We start from the raw sequence: 19,560 nt of genomic DNA on the forward strand, positions 1-19,560 counted from the left end.
GAGCTGTAAAGTGGGTAGGATTGGTCCAAATGGGAACCTATTGCATCAGAGGTGGGGAGAGTTCCAGTTTGGCTGGAAGAATCAAATATGTCACCAACTGCAGGGCAGGCATCCAGGTCACCAAACACGAGGAGCAGGTGTGGGCCCTGCCTTTGCGTCATCACCCGCTCTGAATCGACACCCTCGGCCGTTCCGCTCCCGAGAAAGGCTGTGCTGGACTAAAACCCACAGCAGACTCACCATGGCCGGAAATTGTGTGCCTCTTCTCCCCCCAAGACGCGGCATATGCTTGCCTCTTCTTGAATCCGGCCAGCTTTGCCACTCGAGCATCAGAACGCAGAGCAATGATGTCGTGCATGTTCCCAGCCCAGGCATCAAGGCCTTGTATTTTCTACCTCTTACGCTCCTGCCAGCGGGACATGCTTCGCCAGCACGCTGGTCCCCAGAGGAGGGGGACATCCTGACCAGAACCACCTTTCACTGAGCGGCTGGCTACAGCGGGCCCCAGCACCCCCAGGTCACGAGGAATAACAAGCCAGTGGTGGTGCTGTTTGTTATGTGGCACCAGCTCACGAACAAGAGAATAGGAAAGAGTAAGAGATAACACTTTAGCCAAGTACAGCTTGGAGCTGGGGCACCTCCATTCTCAGGGCACACAAGGCACTAGGGCCTGGCCTCAAGGAAATGATGTTACCACGAGGAACGTACAGCAAAGGAGAGCGAGCGGCCAGCTGGCACCCTGGGAGTGCCAGGCCTGTTGTTTCTCCACTGTCCAGCCCCGAGCAGTGTAAACGCCAAGTGTGGATGGGCCCGGGAAGCCCCGCCCACTGCCTGGCGCCACAGAGTCGCATGAACCAGGGCGCTTTCTGGAGGGTAATCAGATCTTTTCAATGCCCAGCACCGGGAGCTGCCCACTTCAGGGAACACGCCTCATCGTGTCCAAAGTGGCCAAGCCCAACACAAGCGTTTACAGAACACTTCTCCTTCTCTCCCTCCGCAAGTCTCCGTTGCCTGGGAATGGGATTAGAGATCTCGCTCACAGGTAGCTCTGCCGACCACTTGCTGCCCTGTGTTTAAGAACTCGGTCGCCACCCATTTCTCTCAACAACCCCTGACCCACATGGCAGAGGAGGTAATCATTGTCCTGCCCCTCTCACGACCACATCAAAATCACAACTAAATTGTAGACCCACCATCGAGGTCCACCTGGAAACTAGCTGGACTGAGGCTAGACAGTGGCCGTGATGAGACTGGGGGGAGGAGTGGAGACGTGGAGCAGGCAGCTCCCACACCCACCAGGCAGCAATGAGCCGCAGGAGGCCACCCCAGCCTGCGCCTGGCTCCCTTGCCTGAGGCACCAGCGGAGGCTCCATAACATCTGGCCATGAAAACGCGAAATTGTGTGCAAGTGACAGGAGGGCTGCTGGCATCTCAGGCGTTCCTCCTGATGGGCCCTCGCACATACTTGCTCGCTCACAAACTCACTTGCTCTGGGCTCCAGTGCCAAGGCAGCATCTTGAAAAGTGCCAGGGTCATACGGGGAGAAACGGAATTGCCTCCTTCAGGGTGAGGACAGGGGAGCAGGGCCAGGGCAGCTCCCTGTGGGATGGAAGTGCTGGCAGGTGCCTTTCCTCTCTGTTGAGCCCTCTCTCGACCCAGCCCGCAGGCACAGGCAGGCACCAAGTCTTTGCCCTCCATTAACATAGCTCACATGATATGCCCCACTCTGGCGCTTCCCTGAGACCTTGCCCCACCTACCTTTGGCTTTTCCGCATGTGTGGCTGCCTCAGCTCATGCTGAGGACATTCCTAAAGCCTTTCCAAGGCGCACAAACCTCGAGAAGCAGCAGCTGGCCTCAGCGAGCCTCGGGCCTCTTGTTCAGTGGCCCTAAGGCCAGCACAAGCAGCAGCCCGTCTCACCTCGCAACGCAGCTCCCGTCTTGTGGCCCAAGCCCGGCGCACGTGGTGGCCAATCTTGGGCTGGAACACAGCTTCAATTACATGGCCACATTTCTGGCACAAGTGGCAGCTGGCCTCAGTGCCCACCAGAGGGTGCCCGCTTCAGTTCACAGAGTAGACTCTCAAGTTCCTCCAAGCCAGCACAAGTGCAACCAATCGCAGACCACTTTGTAGCTCCCGCCAGGTAGCTCCAAGCCAGGCACCTGGCCTTGGTCTGCACTGGAGCCCCTTCTAAGAGGCTCCAGAATCAACATGCCCAGTGGCCGGCTTCAAACCTCACCAGAGCCCCATCTAACCGGTTCCGCAAACGACACGCCGGAAGGGTGGCTCGCCTGGCACCAGAGTGCTCTGTAGCAGACCCCACTCCCTGGGGCTAGTCCCACACAACAGCTCCCCTGGGGTCACGGCCAGTCTCCACAGTCTGTCAGCCGAGAGTCAGTTCCACCCAAGGACGTGCCAATAGCCATCGAGGCCCAACCTCAACAGGAGGGCACCCCCACCCCCACTAGAAACACCCGTGAGCTCTTAGCCTAGGTGACGAGGGAGGTGACGCTGGGACCCATGGGGCCCCTACTGCATAAGGCCACCCCGACAAGACTGGGAGATGCAGCAAACCTATCTAATCTGTAGAAACAGACACAGGGAGGCAGCCAAAATAGGAGACAAAGACACATGTCCCAAAGGAAAGAACAGGAGAGATCTTCAGAAAAAGAACTAACCAACACAGAGTCAAGCAGTCTAGCAAATGCAGAGTTCAAAACACTGATTATAAAGATGCTCAGTAAAGAACTTAGGGGAAGACTAGATGTACTCAGTGAGAACTACAACAAAGAAATAGTAAATATAAAAGGATATAGAGCCCTAGCTGGTTTGGCTCAGTGGTAGAGCATCAGCCTGCAGACTGAAGGGTTTTGGGCTCAATTCCAGTCAAGTGCATATGCCTGGGTTGTGGGCTCGATCCCCAGTGGGGGGTGTGCAGGAGGCAGCCAATCAATGATCCTCTCTCATCATTGATGTTTCTCTCTCTCTCTCCCTCCCTCTCTGAAATCAATAAAAATATATATTTTTAAAAAGGACATAGAAACCATAAAGAAGAACCAGCCAGAGTGAAGAATACAATAACTGAAATGAAGAATACATTAGATAAAACCAGTAGCAGATTAGATGAAGCAGAGGATCAAATCAGTAATTTGGAAGACAAGGTAGCAGAAAACGCCTAATTAGAACAGCAAAAAGAGAAAAGAATAAAAAAAATGAGTGTAAGGAACTCTGGGACAACATCAAGTGTATCATAGTGATAGCAAAGGAGAAGAGAGAGAGCAAAGAATTGAAAACCTATTTTAATACATAATGACTGAAAACTTTCCTTTTCTGACCAAGGAAATAGACAAACAAGTCCAGGAAGCACAAAGGATTCTAAATAAGATGACTCCAAAGAGGCCTATAAAAAGACACATCATAATTAAAATGCCAAAAGTTAAAGACAAAAAGAGAATCTTAAAAAGAGCAAAAGGAAAGCATTTAGTTACCTACAAGAGAGCACCCACCCATAAGACTGTCAGTTGATTTTTCAACAGAAACTTTGCAGGCCAGAAGGTATTAGCATAAAACATCACAGTGATGAAAAGCAAGGACCTACGACCAAGATTACTCTATCCAGCAATGCTATCATTTAAAATTGAAGGAGGAATAAAGAGCTTCCCAGACAAGAAGAAGTTAAAGGAGTTCATCACCACCAAGCCAGTATTACATGAAATGTTAAAGGGACTTCTAGAAGAAGGAGGAGGAGAAGGAAGAGGAGGGGGAGAGGAAGGGGAGGAAAGAACAAGAAGAAAAAACATAAATAATGAAATGGCAATAACTACATACTTACTAGTAATTACTTTAGCCTTGACCAGTGTTTCTCAGTGTTTAGAGCATCAGCTTGTACACCAAAGAGTCACGGGTTCAATTCCCAGTCAAGGGCATGTACCTGGGTTACGGGTTCGCTCCCCACCCTCAGTTGGGGTGTATGTGGGAGGCAACCAGTCAATGTGCCTCTCTCACATTGATGTTTCCCTCTCTCTCTCTGAAAAAGCAATGGGAAAAATATCCTCAGGTGAGGATTAACAACGAAAAAATAATTACTTTAAATGTAAATGGTTAAATGCTCCAATCAAAAGACATAGAGTGGCCCTGGCTGGTGTGGCTCAGTTGGTTGGGCATCGTCTCATGCACCAAAAGGTTGCTGGTTCACTTCCCGGTCAGAGCACATACCTAGGTTGTGGGTTTGATCCCCAGTAGGGAGCGTGCAGGAGGCAACTGATCAATGTTTCTCTCTCACGTTGATGTTTCTCTCTTTCTCTTTCCCTTCTTCTCTCTCTAAAAATCAATTTAAAATAAACAAAACATATTCTTGAATGAGGATTTTTAAAAAAGACATAGGGTGGATGAATGGATAAGAAAACAAGACCCATACATATGCTACCTACAAGAGACCCATTTCAGGTAAAATTAAAGATACTTCATGCAAATGGAAATGGAAAAAAGGTAGGATAGTAATACCTATATCAGACAAACTAGACTTTAAAACAAGGGCTATAGTAAGAGACAAAGAAGGATATTACATAATGAGAAATATATCAATCCAACAAGAGGATATAACCCTTGTAAACGTTTATCCACCCAACATAGCAGCACCTAAATATATGAAGCAAATATTAATAGACATAAAGGGAGACATCAACAGTAATAGTAGGGGACTTTACCATCCATTGACATTAATGGATAGGTCATCCAGACAGAAAATCAACAAGGAAACATCAGTCTTAAAGACACATTAGACAGTTAAACTTATGTTACTAGAACATGTCACCTCCTAGCATCAGTGCACGAGAACGTTTTCCAGGATAGACCACATACTAGGCCACAGAACAAGTCGCAATAAATTTAAGAAGACTGAAGTTCTAACAAGTATCTTTGCCGATCCTAATGGTATAAAACTAGAAATGAATTACAAGAACAAAACTGAGAAATACACAAGGACGTGGAAACCAAATACCGTGCTACCGCACAATGAAAGGGTTAATAAGAAGATCAAGGAAGCAATCAAGAGATACCTTGATGAAAATAAGAAAAATGAAAATGAAAACTCAATAACCCAAACTCATGGGATTCAGCCAACGCAGTTCTAAGGAAAGGCATAGCAACACAGGGCTCCCTTCAGAAACAGACAAACAGCCCTGGCTGGTTTTGTCCCGTGGGTAGAGTGTCAGCCTGCAGACTGAAGGGCCCCAGGTTCGATTTCAGTCAAGGGCATGTACCTGGGAACAGGCTCCTCCCTGGCCTGGGCCCTGGTCTGGGCCCGTGCAGGAGGCAACCAATCGATGTGTTTCTCTCACATTAATACTTCTCTCTGTCTTTCCCTCTCTCTTCCACTCTTGGTAAAAATCAATGGAAAAATATCCTCTAGTGAGGATTTAGGGGGAAAAAAAAGAACCAAACCTTAAATAAATAATCTAACTTTATACCTAAAGTAATTAGAAAAAGAAGCACAAACAAAGCCCAAACTAAGTAGAAGGAAGGAAATAATAAAAACCATGGGGGAATAAACAAAATAGAGTCTTCAGAAATGAAAGAGAAGTGATAACTGACACCATGAAATACAAGAAAATTACTATGAGCAATCCTGTCAACAAATTTGACAAACTGGAATAGTAGGATAAATTCTTAGAAACATATAATCTTCCAAGTCTGAATCAGGAAGAAACAGAAAATCTAGACAGACTTAGACCAACGACATCGACTCAGGCATCCCAAATCTCCCAGCAAACAGAAGCCCTGGACCAGGTGGCTTCACAGGAGAATCTTACCAAGCATTCAAAGAAGAACGAATGCCTATTCGCCTCAAGTTTGATGCCTATTCCAAAAACTGAAGAGGAAAGAAGGCTCCCAAATGCATTGTACAAGATCAGCATTACCCTGATATCAAAACCAGACAGACACTACAAAAAAAGAAAAATTTAGGCCAATAACCCTGATGAACATAGATGCAAAAATCCTCACAAAATATTAGCAAACCACATTCAACAATACATTAAAAAGATCATATATCATTTATCCAGTGGGATTCATTCCTAGGATACAAGTTTAGTTCAATATCTGCAAATCAATTAATGTAATACACCAAACAAAATGAAGGATAAAAATAATATAATCATATCAATAAATCCAGAAAAAGTATCTGTCAAAATCCAACATCTATAATAATAAAAGTGTAATATGCTAATTAGGCCGGACAGCCAAACTACCTTCTGGACGTCATTCTGGATGTCCTTCCAGACGAAGCCACGGTGGTGGGGGCTGAGGCAGAGGTGGTTAGGGGCGATCAGACAGGCAGGCAAGTGGTTAGGGGCGATCAGACAGGCAGGCGAGTGGTTAGGGGTGATCAGGCAGGCAGGCGAGTGGTTAGAGGCAATGAGGCAGGCAGGGAGAGTGGTTAGGGGCAATAGGCAGGTGAGCAGTTAGGAGCCAGCAGTCCCGGATTGTGAGAGGGATGTCCGACTGCTGGTTTAGGCCCGATCCCATGGCCTAAACCAGCAGTCAGACATCCCCTGAGGGGTCCCAGATTGCGAGAGGGTGCTGGCCAGGCTGTGGCTCCCCGCCTCCCATGTATGAATTTTGTGCACCAGGCCTCTAGTTCATTTATAAAAGGAAACTGTCAGCCAAGTGGGAATAGAGGAAACATACCTCAACATAATAAAGGCCACATATGACAAGCCAACATGATACTCAAAGGTGAAAAGCTGAAGCATTTGCAGTTTTAAAAATATATATTCTTATTGATTTCACAGCAATCAAACAAGAAAAAGAAATACAAGGCATCTGAATTGGGAAACTGTCATTAGTTGCAGATGACATGATACAATATATAGAGAACCCTAAAGAGCATCAGCCTGTGAACTGAAGGGTCCCGGGTTTGATTCTAGTTAAGGCCAGGTAACTTGGCTGCAGGCTCCATCCCCAGCTCCGGTCGGGGCACACATGGGAGGCAACCAATGGGTGTGTCTCTCTCATATCAATGTTTCTCTCTCCGTTTTTCCCAATCCCTTCCACTCTCTCTGAGAATCAATGGGAAATGTCTTCAGGTGAGGATTAACAACGACAACAACAAAAACTGTTAGAACTGATCAACGAGCTTAGTAAAGTAGCAGGATACAAAATTAACATCCAGGCGTCGGTTGTATTTTTTAAAACTCTTGACCCTTCAGTCCATGGGCCAAGGCTCTAACCACTTAGCAAACTGGCTAGAGCAATCAGTTGCATTAAAAAATTTTTTAAAATTGATTTCAGAGAGGAAGGGAGAGGGAGAGAGAGAGATGGAAACATTAATGATAAGAGAGAATCATTGATTGGCTGCCTCCTGCACACCCCCTTCTGGGGAATCAAGCCCATAACCCAGGCATGTGTCCTGACTGGAATTGAACCATGACCTCCTGGTTCATAGGTTGACGCTCAACCACTGAACCACACTGGCTGGGCCAGTTGCATTTTTATACACTAATAACAAGCTACCAGAAAGGGAAATTAAGAAAACAAGCCCTGAGAAAGAAGAACAAAGTAGGTGGGATCTCAATACCAGATATCAAGATGTATTACAAAGCCACTGTTCTCAAAACTGCCTGGTACTGGCACAAGAACAGACATATAGATCAATGGAATAGAATAGAGAGCCCAGAAATCGGCCCCAACCAATATGCTCAATTAATATTTGACAAAGGAGGCAAGAACATACTATGGAGTCAAGATAGTCTCTTCAATAAATGATGTTGGGAAAATTGGACAGATACATGCAAGAAAATGAAACTAGACCACCAACTTACACCATACACAAAAATAAACTCAAAATGGATAAAGGACTTAAATGTATGACGAGAAACCATAAAAATTCTAGAAGATTCCAAAGGCAACAAAATCTCAGACATATGCCGAAGCAATTTCTTCACTGATACAGCTCCTCAGGCACTTGAAACTAAAGAGAAAATGAACAAATGGGACTACATCAAAATAAAAAGCTTCTTCACAGCAAAAGAAACCATCAACAAAACAACAAGAATGCCCACTGCGTGGGAAAACATATTTGCCAATGTCATATCTGATAAGGGCCTAATCTCCAAAATTTATAGGGAACTCATACAACTTAACAAAAGGAAGATAAACAACCCAATCAAAAAATGGGCAAAGGATCTAAATAGACACCTTTCAAAAGAGGACATTCAGAAAGCCAAGAGACATATGAAAACATGCTCAAAGTCACTAATCATCCGAGAGATGCAAATCAAAACAACAATGAGGTACCATCTCACACCTGTCAGAATGGCCATCATCAACAAATCAACAAACGACAAGTGCTGGAGAGGATGTGGAGAAAAAGGAACACTCGTGCACTGCTGGTGGGAATGCAGACTGGTGCAGCCACTATGGAAGACAGTATGGAGTTTCCTCAAAAAACTAAAAATGGAACTCCCATTTGACCCTGTGATCCCACTTCTAGGAATATATCCCAAGAAACTAGAAACACCAATCAGAAAGGATATGTGCACCCATATGTTCATAGCAGCACAATTCACCATAGCTAAGATCTGGAAACAGCCTAAGTGCCCATCAGTAGATGAATGGATTAGAAAACTGTGGTACATCTACATGATGGAATACTATGCTGCTGTAAAAAAGAAGGAACTCTTACCATTTGCAACGGCATGGATGGAACTGGAGAGCATTATGCTAAGTGAAATAAGCCAGTCAATGAAGGAAAAACACCACATGATCTCACTCACTCATGGATAATAAAGACCATTATAAACTTATGAACAAAAATAGATACAGGGGCAGAGCTGCCTCAAACAGACTGTCAAACTGCAGCGGGAAGGCCGGGGAGGGTTGGGGGGCAGAAGGGGTGGGTAAGAGATCAACTGAAGGACTTATATGCATGCATATAATAAGCATAACCAATGGACATAAGACACTGGGGGGTAGGGGAGGCCAGGGGATTGTCAAGGGTGGGGGAAAAAGGAGCCATATGTAATACCCTTTGTAATACTTTAAGCAATAATAAAAAAAGTATAAAATAAAAAAAAATAAAAAGAAAACAAGCCCATTTACAATTGCATCGAAAAGAATAAAATACCTAGAAGTAAATTTAATCAATATGGTAAAAGATCTATACTCAGAAAACAATCAGACATTGAAGAAATAAATTGAAGATACAAGTAAATGGAAGCTTATACTGTGCTCATGGATTAACATCATTAAAATGTGCATATTACACAAGCAATGTATAGATTCAGTGCAATCCCTATCAAAATAACAATGGTATATTTCACAGAACTAGAACAAATAAGCCTAAAATTTACATTGAACCACAAAAGACCCTGAATACCCAAAGCAATATTGAGAAACAAGAAATAAGTTTGAGCTATCATGCTACCTGACCAAACTATACTACAAAGCTGCAATAATCAAAACAGCATGGTACTGGCATAAAAATAGACACATAGATCAATGGAACAGGATAGAGAGCCCAGATATAAACCCACACCTATGTTGTCAATAATCTATGACAAAGGAGGCGAGAATATACGATGGGTAAAGGTAGTCTCTTCAATCAGTGGTTTTGAGAAAACTGAAGATATACGCAAAGAATGAAAGGGAAACATTTTCTTACACCATCTACAAGAATAAACTCAAGTGGATTAAAGATTTAAATGTAAGATCCCAAGTCATAAAACTCCTAGAAGAAAACATAGGCGTACACTCTGACATTGCTCTTAGTAATGTATTTTTGGATATGTCTTTTTGAGCAAGGGAAACAAAGCAAAAATAAATAAATGGGACTGCATCAAGCTAAAAAGTTTTGCACAGTGAAGGAAACCATTAACAAAATGAAAAGACAACCTACTGAATGGAATAAGACATTAGCCAATGATTGATATGTCTGATAAGGAGTTAATACCAAAATATATAAGAAACTCATACAACCTAACACACACACACACACACACACACACACACACGATTTGATTTTTAAAAATCGGGCAGAGGACCTGCTAGAGACATTTCTCCTAAGAGGCCACACAGATGGCCAATAGACATATGAAATGCTCAACATGGCTAATTACCAGGGAAATGCAAATTAAAACCACAGTGAGATATGACTTCATACCTCTCAGAATGGTTGTCATCAGTAAATCAACAAACAAGTGTTAGTGAAAAATGGGGAGAAAAGGGAACCCTCACTCAGTGCTGGTGGGATTGTGAATTGGTGCAGCCACTATGAAAAACAGCATGGAATTTATTTTAAAAAATTAAAAATAAAATACCTTCTGACCCAGCAATTCCACTTCCGGTATTTATCCAAAGAAACCCAAAACACCAATTTGAAAACCTGCGTGCGCCCCGGTTCCGCGCAGTTTGCAACAGCCACCCCAGGGCAGCAGCCGGGCCTGCGAGGCGGCCGCATAACGGAATGCCCCGAAGCCGGAGGAAGAAGGGAATCTCGCCATTTGCAGCACCATGGATGGACCTAGTGCTCTGCTCGGTGAAATGTCAAAACAAAAACTGTGTGGTTTCACCTACATGTGGGATCTAAAAACAAAACAAATGGACAAACAAAACAGAAACAAACTCGTGGACACAGAACACGTCGATGGCTGCCCGACGGGAGGGGCGAGGGGAAGGGATGAAGATGCACACGTTTCCAGCGAGAACGCACTCCGGGCTGGGGCACAGCGTGGGCATGTGCCAGTGCACTGCAGTAACTAGATACGGGCCCTGTGGCCACTGGACTGGCTGGGGTCATGGCATGAGGACGCGGCTGCCTGGCCACTGCCCCGGACGCCTGCGGGTGTAAGGCTGGATGCCCACGGTCACTTTTTCGAAATTAGAAAAGCCTCGGACGCTCAGGTCTTTTCTTCTCCTGCTTCCTTCCTGCCCGTGGGCTTCTGGGTACGTCCTGGATTTTCCCTTTTTTCTCCTGTGATGACCTCTATCCATCTGCCTGGGCCTCTGACCTCCCCCTGGAAGACCCTCCCTCGTTAGTCCAGTGCCCGGCCCCCCACTCACTCGGGACCCACGAGGGCGGCTTACCTGGACCTGCCTCCAGGCCTCTGTGCTCGGACCCCTGGTACCTCCCCGCGGCGTCTGCTCTGGTCTCGGCCTGCCCGGGCCTCTGCCTCCTGGGCGCTGGGCGGAGGGCCCCGCGGCTCCTGAGAAAGCTCTCACAGAAGTGAGCGCACGGCGTGGGGTGATGTCCGCAGATGGGGGCGCAGCTGATGCAGCCCCGCAGGAGCTGGTCGTAGTACCAGCCCTGCTCCTTGTGGCAGCTCAGCGACTCTGGGCGACAGAAACAGAGATGCTACCGGGCGGCGGGGACCTGTGGGGACTGTGGGTCGGGCCTCAAAGGGCATCAAAGGAAAAAACATCACAATCTAACTCCCCAGAGCCGTTCCATGCGATGGCCCTTCTCCGACCGCACTCTGGGCCCGTTCCAGCCAGACCACACCCATCCTGACGGGCTTTACACCCAGTTTTACATGTTTCTGCTTCTCGTTGTTCTTTCTTCTTTCCCTAAAGGTTTAGAAGTGCACTCTCTGGTTTCTACACACGTAAGGGTTTTCAGGTATCTTAAAATTGAAATGTAGTGATTACATTGTCACTAAAGTTTTAGTGTTTGGGGGGGAATGTCCTACCATCACATTATTTTTTTATTTGTTTGTTTGTTTGTTTTTAGGTTCCGTACATATGTGTTGACTTTATTCTTTTAAAAATTCTAATTTAAAGATTGTATACACACAATTACATAGTTATATGCATTATAGTCATTAAAGTTTTTACTTGCATTTTTCAAGCCTGTGGGAACCACGCCAGGGTCCCCGGATAGTCAAGGCCAATGGGAGCACAGAGGCCTTGTTGTCAATACCCAGATGGCCCAGGCCGCTCTGAGCATGAGCCTTATCGGGTGTCCAAAGCCAAGACCCCAGGAGCGGGTGCAAGGACACACGGGACGCGGTGCCCTCGGCGGCCGACATGGTGGACGTCCCCGTGGGCAGCTGGCGTCTCCTGTGTCGGTGGTGCCACCAGCGTGTAGCTAGGGCCAGTGTGCGGGCACAGCAGAGGCGAGAGCGCGCAGAAGAGAGGCGGCAGCACAGAGGAGGCAGCTCCTATGCGAGCAGGAGACAGGAGAGCTCAGGCGGAGCTGAGAGCTGGTGCTGCCACGATGTGAGGCCGAGAGCTCACAGACAGCTCGTGTAGCCTCCATGCTGCCAGCCCGTGTGCTGGGAGAGGAGTTAGGAGGCGGTTACCATGTGAGCTAGAGGGAGCAGCAGGGTGCTGGGCAGGGTGCTGGGCAGGGGAGACGGGAGAAGCTGCTGAGCCGGAGCTCAGGTGCCGCTCTGATGTGAGGCGGTGAGTCTGCAGCAGTGAGCGCTGCTCAGATAGCAGCTGTGGGTGCAGGGGCGGCTGTGGGTGCAGGGGCGGGTGTGGGTGCAGGGGTGGGTGTGGGTGCAGGGACGGGTGAGGGTGCAGGGGCGGCTGTGGGTGCAGGGGAGGGTGTGGGTGCAGGGACGGGTGAGGGTGCAGGGGCGGGTGTGGGTGCAGGGACGGGTGAGGGTGCAGGGGCGGGTGAGGGTGCAGGGACGGGTGAGGGTGCAGGGGCGGGTGAGGGTGCAGGGGCGGGTGTGGGTGCAGGGGCGGGTGAGGGTGCAGGGGCGGGTGAGGGTGCAGGGGCGGGTGTGGGTGCAGGGGCGGGTGAGGGTGCAGGGGCGGGTGAGGGTGCAGGGACGGGTGAGGGTGCAGGGGCGGGTGAGGGTGCAGGGACGGGTGAGGGTGCAGGGGCGGGTGAGGGTGCAGGGGCGGCTGTGGGTGCAGGGACGGGTGAGGGTGCAGGGGCGGGTGAGGGTGCAGGGGCGGGTGAGGGTGCAGGGGCGGGTGAGGGTGCAGGGGCGGCTGTGGGTGCAGGGACGGGTGAGGGTGCAGGGGCGGGTGAGGGTGCAGGGGCGGGTGAGGGTGCAGGGACGGGTGAGGGTGCAGGGGCGGGTGAGGGTGCAGGGGCGGGTGTGGGTGCAGGGACGGGTGAGGGTGCAGGGGCGGGTGAGGGTGCAGGGGCGGCTGTGGGTGCAGGGACGGGTGAGGGTGCAGGGGCGGGTGAGGGTGCAGGGGCGGGTGAGGGTGCAGGGACGGGTGAGGGTGCAGGGGCGGGTGAGGGTGCAGGGGTGGGTGTGGGTGCAGGGGCGGGTGTGGGTGCAGGGGTGGGTGTGGGTGCAGGGACGGGTGAGGGTGCAGGGGCGGGTGAGGGTGCAGGGGCGGGTGTGGGTGCAGGGGCGGGTGTGGGTGCAGGGGCGGGTGAGGGTGCAGGGGCGGGTGAGGGTGCAGGGGCGGGTGAGGGTGCAGGGACGGGTGAGGGTGCAGGGGCGGGTGAGGGTGCAGGGGCGGGTGAGGGTGCAGGGGCGGGTGAGGGTGCAGGGGCGGGTGTGGGTGCAGGGACGGGTGAGGGTGCAGGGACGGGGGCTGCTGTGCGGGAAGATGTGCCCGCTCACCAGCCAGTGGGCGCTGCCTGCCTGCACGGACCCGCCGGGGGGACTGTCCTGTGTGACGCTGTGTGGCCCCGCTTCTGCCTTAGAGACTCATCCTGACTCGCCCGCAGCCTCTCCTGGCGCCTCCCTCTGTCGCGGGAGAACTGCCCCGCTGTCTGTCTCCGACAGAGCCTCGCAAGGAAGACATATTTTATGTCAACACAGGGTGGAGAGGGCCGCCAGCACCAGGGGGAGGAGGCTGGGAGGAAGGCGGGAAGCTCAGAGCACGGACGTGTCTCCTGTCTGATGCCTGGGAACCACAGGAGCCCCGCAGGGAGGCCCAGGGCAGAGGCCAAGCGGGAAGGCTGCTCACCCCCACGCGGAGGCCTCCACTGCCCGCAGCCTCCGCTGTGGCTGCAGGAGGGCCTGTCTGGGCAGCCGCGCCCACAGGAGGGTCTGAGGGCACACTCCGGAGGCAGCCAAGACGGCGCAGACCTCAAGGCCAAGTTCCACTGCTGGCAGGTTGTGGGATCTTAACCAAACCTGCCTCAGCTCCTCATTTCCGAGAGGAATGGTAGTAATGCTGACTTTTAAAGGCTGCTGCGAGGATTTGAATGCGGCAGACACATTATACACACGTGCTCAGCTAAGGGGAGGGTTAGGTAGGATAATCATCTGCTCTTCAGCCTTGACAGAGGAAAGGAAAGGCCAGGAAGGTGGTGACACTGGGTCCCACGGAGGCTCAGGTGGCCTGAGAGTCCCAGCGGCCGCCCTGCCCGGCCCGGGAGCACTGTGCCGCACTGGGGGCACGGAGCCAGCCCGCTGGCAATCTCTGGGGCTCAGTGACCCCCCTTCTCTCTCAGGAACCTGGTGTGGCTGACGCAGTGGTGCCCGAGCTCCGGCACCACCAGCCCCTCATGCCTGACCTCCCGGCCTCCCCCGGGGCCTGGTCTTCCCCATGGTGTCTCCCATGTGCCTTTGCCCCCACATGTGCTCCGCCAGGAGTCCCGTTCCCCCTCCTCTGACTTCCACATCTACAAACTCTTAACAACCCATTTCAGGGGGCACTTCCCCCAAGAACACGTCCCTGCCCCACCCCATCAGCTGAGCTGGTTTCTCCCAAATGCGGCGTCTTCTGGCACTTTCTCTCTGTGCCTTCAAATGCAGTCATTTCTCCATGAGATGATGACCTGCTGTGGGTCATGTGAAACTCGCCTTTTAAAGGGGCTGGATAGTTCCGTGAATACTCACGCAACAACAGGATGAATGTTCTACTTAGTTAACGGACAGGGTTAGCAGTCATGGTTTTAGAGTCAGAGGGTTCTGGCTCACTTCCTGGCTTTCCCACTATTATGCTGTGTGATCTGGGCAAGTCACTAAGCCGCTCTGAGCTCCACTCAACAAGTGTTTCTGAAGCACTTACTATGTGTCAGGCACTGTGCTAAGTTCAGCCAAGGAAAGGAGCTCACAGTGTGGAGGTTGAAACAGACAGGAAACAAACGCACATAAAAGGACATAATACAAGTTGTGGTGAGTTCCGTCACGGAAAAGAGCAAGTTATGAAAAAGAGCAGCAAGCAAAATGCATTTGTCAGGACAACCAGAGAAAACCGAACATGGCCGAGTACAGACAATATTAATGGATTATTGCTGGGGGGGACAAGATACCGAGGTCCTATTTTATTTATTTACTAGTGCCCAGGTGCACTGATTTGTGCACATTGAAAGGAAATTAATTAAAAGGTGGCCAGTGGGGCTGGACACACCCTGGAGCCAACCTCCCGTGGTCCCTCCCTGGCCGGCTGCCCCTGAGGTAGTGCTGCAGCTCAAAGGACGTCTGCGGAGAGAGCGGGGTCCCTCCGGCGGGCGAGGTCCCTCGGCCTGGCCTGCGGGCATCGGGCTGAAACCGGCTCTGACCCCCAGGGGGCCCTGGGTTGTGAGAGGGCAGTTCTCAGCTGATGCCCCAGAATCAGGCTCCCTCCTCTCTGGTTCCAGGGTGTGTCACCCGAGAACCACTCCTGTGTTGAGTGTCTGCCCTCTGGTGGTCAGTGTGCGTCATACCTACCAGCTGGTCGGATGGTTGCTTAGCCTTTTATATATATAGAATATTATTTTAAAATATATTTTTATTGATTTCAGAGAGGAAGGGAGAAGGAGAGAGAGATAGAAACATCAATGATGAGAATCATTGATCCACTGCCTCCTGCACATCCACTACTGGGGATTGAGCCCACAATCAGGCATGTGCCCTTGACCAGAATTGAACCCGGGACCCTTCAGTCCACAGGCTGACGCTCTATCCACGGAGCCAAACCAGCCAGGCCTGAGGTCTATTTTAAAGGCCTATCTATATGTTAGGGATTCATGCTCTAGTACAGTGATGGCGAACCTTTTGAGCTCGGCGTGTCAGCATTTTGAAAAACCCTAACTTAACTCTGGTGCCGTGTCACATATAGAAATTTTTTGATATTTGTAACCATAGTAAAACAAAGACTTATATTTTTGATATTTATTTTATATATTTAAATGCCATTTAACAAAGAAAAATCAACCAAAAAAATGAGTTCGAGTGTCACCTCTGACACACATGTCATAGGTTCGCCGTCACTGCCCTAGCATTTACAGGTAAGTGATATGATTGGGTTTGGTTTAAAATACAGACGTAAACAGTTGTTTGGGGAGTGAAAAGGCGGCCACTGAGAGCGGCTGACGGTTTGCTAGTGCTGTGCCTCTGTGTGGCCATCTCTATAATGAAACTTTCAGAGGAAAGGAAGACCAGAGAAGGACAGCGGCCTGATTCCCATGGGCAGTCAGAGCAGACCTGCCACTGGGCCGAGCCCTGCAGGCCGGTAGGAGGGAGCCACAGGAGGGAGAAGGAGAAAGGCTTTTCATGCAGAAGATGCAACATGTGCAAAGGCCGGAGGCAGGAAAGGACCCAGCACGTTCAGGAAACTGCAGAGCAGACGGGCGCGAAGGGGTGTCACATGAAATCCTCACCAACCCCCTCAGGCACCCAGTGCAGTGGGGCCAGAGGGGCTACAGGCCGGTGAGAGGGGTCCCACCACCCCCGCGGCTCAGGCCCAGAACTCACTGCAGAAGGCGGTGCAGGCCCGTGGAACCTGATGGCTGCAGATGGGTCTGCAGGAGACGCAGCCGTTCAGCAGGGGGGTCCCAGTACCGCTCCTCGGGGCAAGGCCTCATGGCCGCCGTCCGCAGGGCCTGTGGAGCTAAGAGGCGGGGAGCGAGTGGGCAGCGGCACCCGGCTGGTGGTCGGGACCCAGGCTCTGCTCCGTGAGCAGAAGGGGAACCAGACAAGACTGGCTCAACCCAGCTGCCATCCTGTGGGCCTGGGGCAGCCCCTCGGCCTGAGCTTCCTGGCCTGTGGAAAGCCGAGCTGGGCCTCCTCCCAGGCATCAGGCTGTGTCCTGCTTGACACTGCTCTCTGCCCTCTTTAATTTAAATTGTTTTTAAGAGAGAGGAAGGAGGGGAGAGAGGAAAGAGGGGAGAGAGGAAGGAGGGGAGAGAGGAAGGAGGGGAGAGAGGAAGGAGGGGAGAGAGGAAGGAGGGGAGAGAGGAAGGAGGGGAGAGAGGAAGGAGGGGAGAGAGGAAGGAGGGGAGAGAGGAAGGAGGGGAGAAAGAAAGATTGGTTGCCTGCTACATGAGCTCCAACTAGGGATCCCACCCACAGTCTAGGTATGTGCCTTGACAGGAAATCGAACCCACAACCTTCTGGTGCACAGGACAATGCCCAACCAACTGAGCCCCACGGCCAGGGCCCGGGCATCTGCCCTTTTCAATGTACCATTCCTCTTCCTCCCCCGGGATCTTTTTGTTGTTAATCCTCACCAGAGGATATCTTTCCCATTGACTTAGAGAGAGTGGAAGGGAGGGAGGGACGGGAGGTGGAGAGAGAGAGAGAGAGAGAAACATTGATGTAAGAGAGACACATTGATTGTTTGCCTCCCGCACATGCCCTGATGGGGGACAGGGATCGAACCTGCAATCCAGGTAGGTGCCCTTGACTGGGAATTGAACCCGAGACCTCCTGTGCTCACAGGATTAGGGCCCACGCTCTAACCACTGAGCACACTGGTCAGGGCCACCACAGGACCCTTGCACATGCTGAGCTGCGCGTGCGATACCCTCGCCCTCCCCTCGGGTGGACTCCCTCCTCCTCCTTTGGGTTCTGTTTCCTTTCTTCAGAGCAGCCTTTCTGACTCTCCCTCCCGGGGAGACACCCTCTGCACACGGCTCTGCCCTGCAGGGGTGTGATTATTCGATACTTTCTCCCCATTGACTGAGCATTTCCCCACTGCTGGGTCCAGGCCCTCGTCCCGGGAGGAAATGGAGAGATGAGCACAGCAGCACTCAGTAGAGACGGCTCCCTCTTTTCCCTCTTCACTGAGCTATGGCACATGCAGTGTGATGTGTAACATAAACTTTATGAACCAGCTTTATGAACTGGTCCTGTGTGTGCGGAGCCCCCCTTTTCCTGTGGGGGACACATTCCAAGACCCTCCGTGGGCGCCTGAGACCCCAGAGCGCACCAGCCCATGGTGCCGGCTCCCCCCGCGCACCCCTGTGGCGAGGGTTTAACTTACACGTTAGGCACCGGAGGGGCCAACAGCAGTAACTAGTGAAACGGAACCACCATAACCACGCGTTACAACGGCGGAGTGCATGTGGTCTCTCACCGTCTGAGGCCGCTCGTCGCTCCATTAAAGAAAGCGCCTTCTGCTCCAGGTCGGTCTGCGCGGCCGAGGCTCGGCCTTTGCGCGCGGGGACCATCGTTCAGTGAAACGACGGCCTGGACACGGCGCTGCGGCCCATCTCCACTCCGATGCCCGGGGGTGTGGGGGGGACGGGGGGGGGGCGGGGGGCACTGACGGGAGCCACGGAGCCCGAGCTTCTGGCGCGGGAGGCACCCAGCTCCTCTGACCGCGGGCAGCGGGCGGCCAAGCCGGACGGGTCTTGGTTAACTCACACTCAGGGTTCGTTCCCGGCCCGCCTGGCCCTGCCCACCAGGCAGAAGGGCAGGGTCTCCTCGGACCCGCGGAGGCCGGCAGTGAGGCCCCTCCGCCGCGGCGAGGGCGGTGGCGGTCGGGCTTAGAAAGGCTTCTTCCCCGCGACGCTGCTCGGAACGCGGACCCCAGGAAAAGCCCGCGCGGCTGCGTGACCCCCAGAGCGAAGCTTCCTCCTGCGCAGCCCGTGCGCCCACCCAGAGCCCCCGCGGGCGGCCATGCCGCCTGCGCCGGCCGGACCGAGCCCAGGTCACCGGCTCCAGCGCCTCTTCCTGGAGGAGCGGGAGGCGCAGACCCGCGGGCGCAGCGGGGCACAGGACCGCGCAGCCACAGGACGTCCTTGGAGGACCAGGGACTTCTCACCCGTGGAAAAGAACGGGCACCATTTTAACAGAAGAACATGCACAGAAAAAATAAGAATTACTAGACATTTAAAAATATGATGCTCAGAATAAACATCAGGATTGTAAGATGTAATTGAAGAAATTTCCCAGAAAACAGGGGGAGAAGAGATTTAAAAAGTTATGGAATAACTTCAAGAGGTCCAAAGGTTGCCTGATGGGAATGCTGAGAAAACAGATGTGAAGGATATTAGCTCCCAAATTCGAAGAGCTTCCAGGCCGGAGGGAGCGCTCACCAGTCTTTTCACAAACGGAGTGAGAACAAGAGGTTGACAATGGCCGAACAGCCGTGGTTTGTTCATTGTAAGGAAGGAGGAGGAGGAGGGGGAGGGAGAGGAGGGGAAGAAGAAGGAAGAGAAGAAGGTGGCTTTTCGTTTCAGCTGGTTATATATGATTTCTCTCCAGGCTTTTTTGAAATATTGAAAATAGCTCTGAGCCCTGCCCCACCAGCCCCCACCAGCCCAGGTGGACTTCCAGAGACCCTCGGGGTGGTGCCCCCCCGCCCCCCCCCCCCCCCCCCCCGCCGGATCTACAGTCAGAACTAAACCAGGTCTTGGGAGAACCAGTTAAGTCACTTTCTCAGTTTTCTGCCGGGTGTGATTTTTGCCTGTTTCCACGGTTCAGCGGCAGCCGGT

The 19,560-nt window shown here is 51.4% G+C and overlaps 1 protein-coding gene across 1 annotated transcript in view; it reads right to left on the reverse strand.

Moving 5' to 3' along the window:
- TNFRSF13B (TNF receptor superfamily member 13B) overlaps positions 1-18,291 on the reverse strand; it is a 32,609-nt gene extending 14,318 nt beyond the window's left edge. The window contains 4 exon segments of the mRNA XM_070394517.1: positions 11,082-11,327; positions 16,595-16,670; positions 16,672-16,730; positions 18,198-18,291. Of these exon segments, the coding sequence (XP_070250618.1) occupies positions 11,082-11,327; positions 16,595-16,670; positions 16,672-16,730; positions 18,198-18,291 (475 nt within the window).
- Positions 18,292-19,560: the final 1,269 nt, after the last annotated feature.

Source organism: Myotis yumanensis, unplaced genomic scaffold, assembly GCF_028538775.1.
Source record: "Myotis yumanensis isolate MYYU_CA2020_CCGP unplaced genomic scaffold, mMyoYum1.0.hap1 SCAF_16, whole genome shotgun sequence".
Classification (NCBI taxonomy): Eukaryota; Metazoa; Chordata; class Mammalia; order Chiroptera; family Vespertilionidae; genus Myotis; species Myotis yumanensis.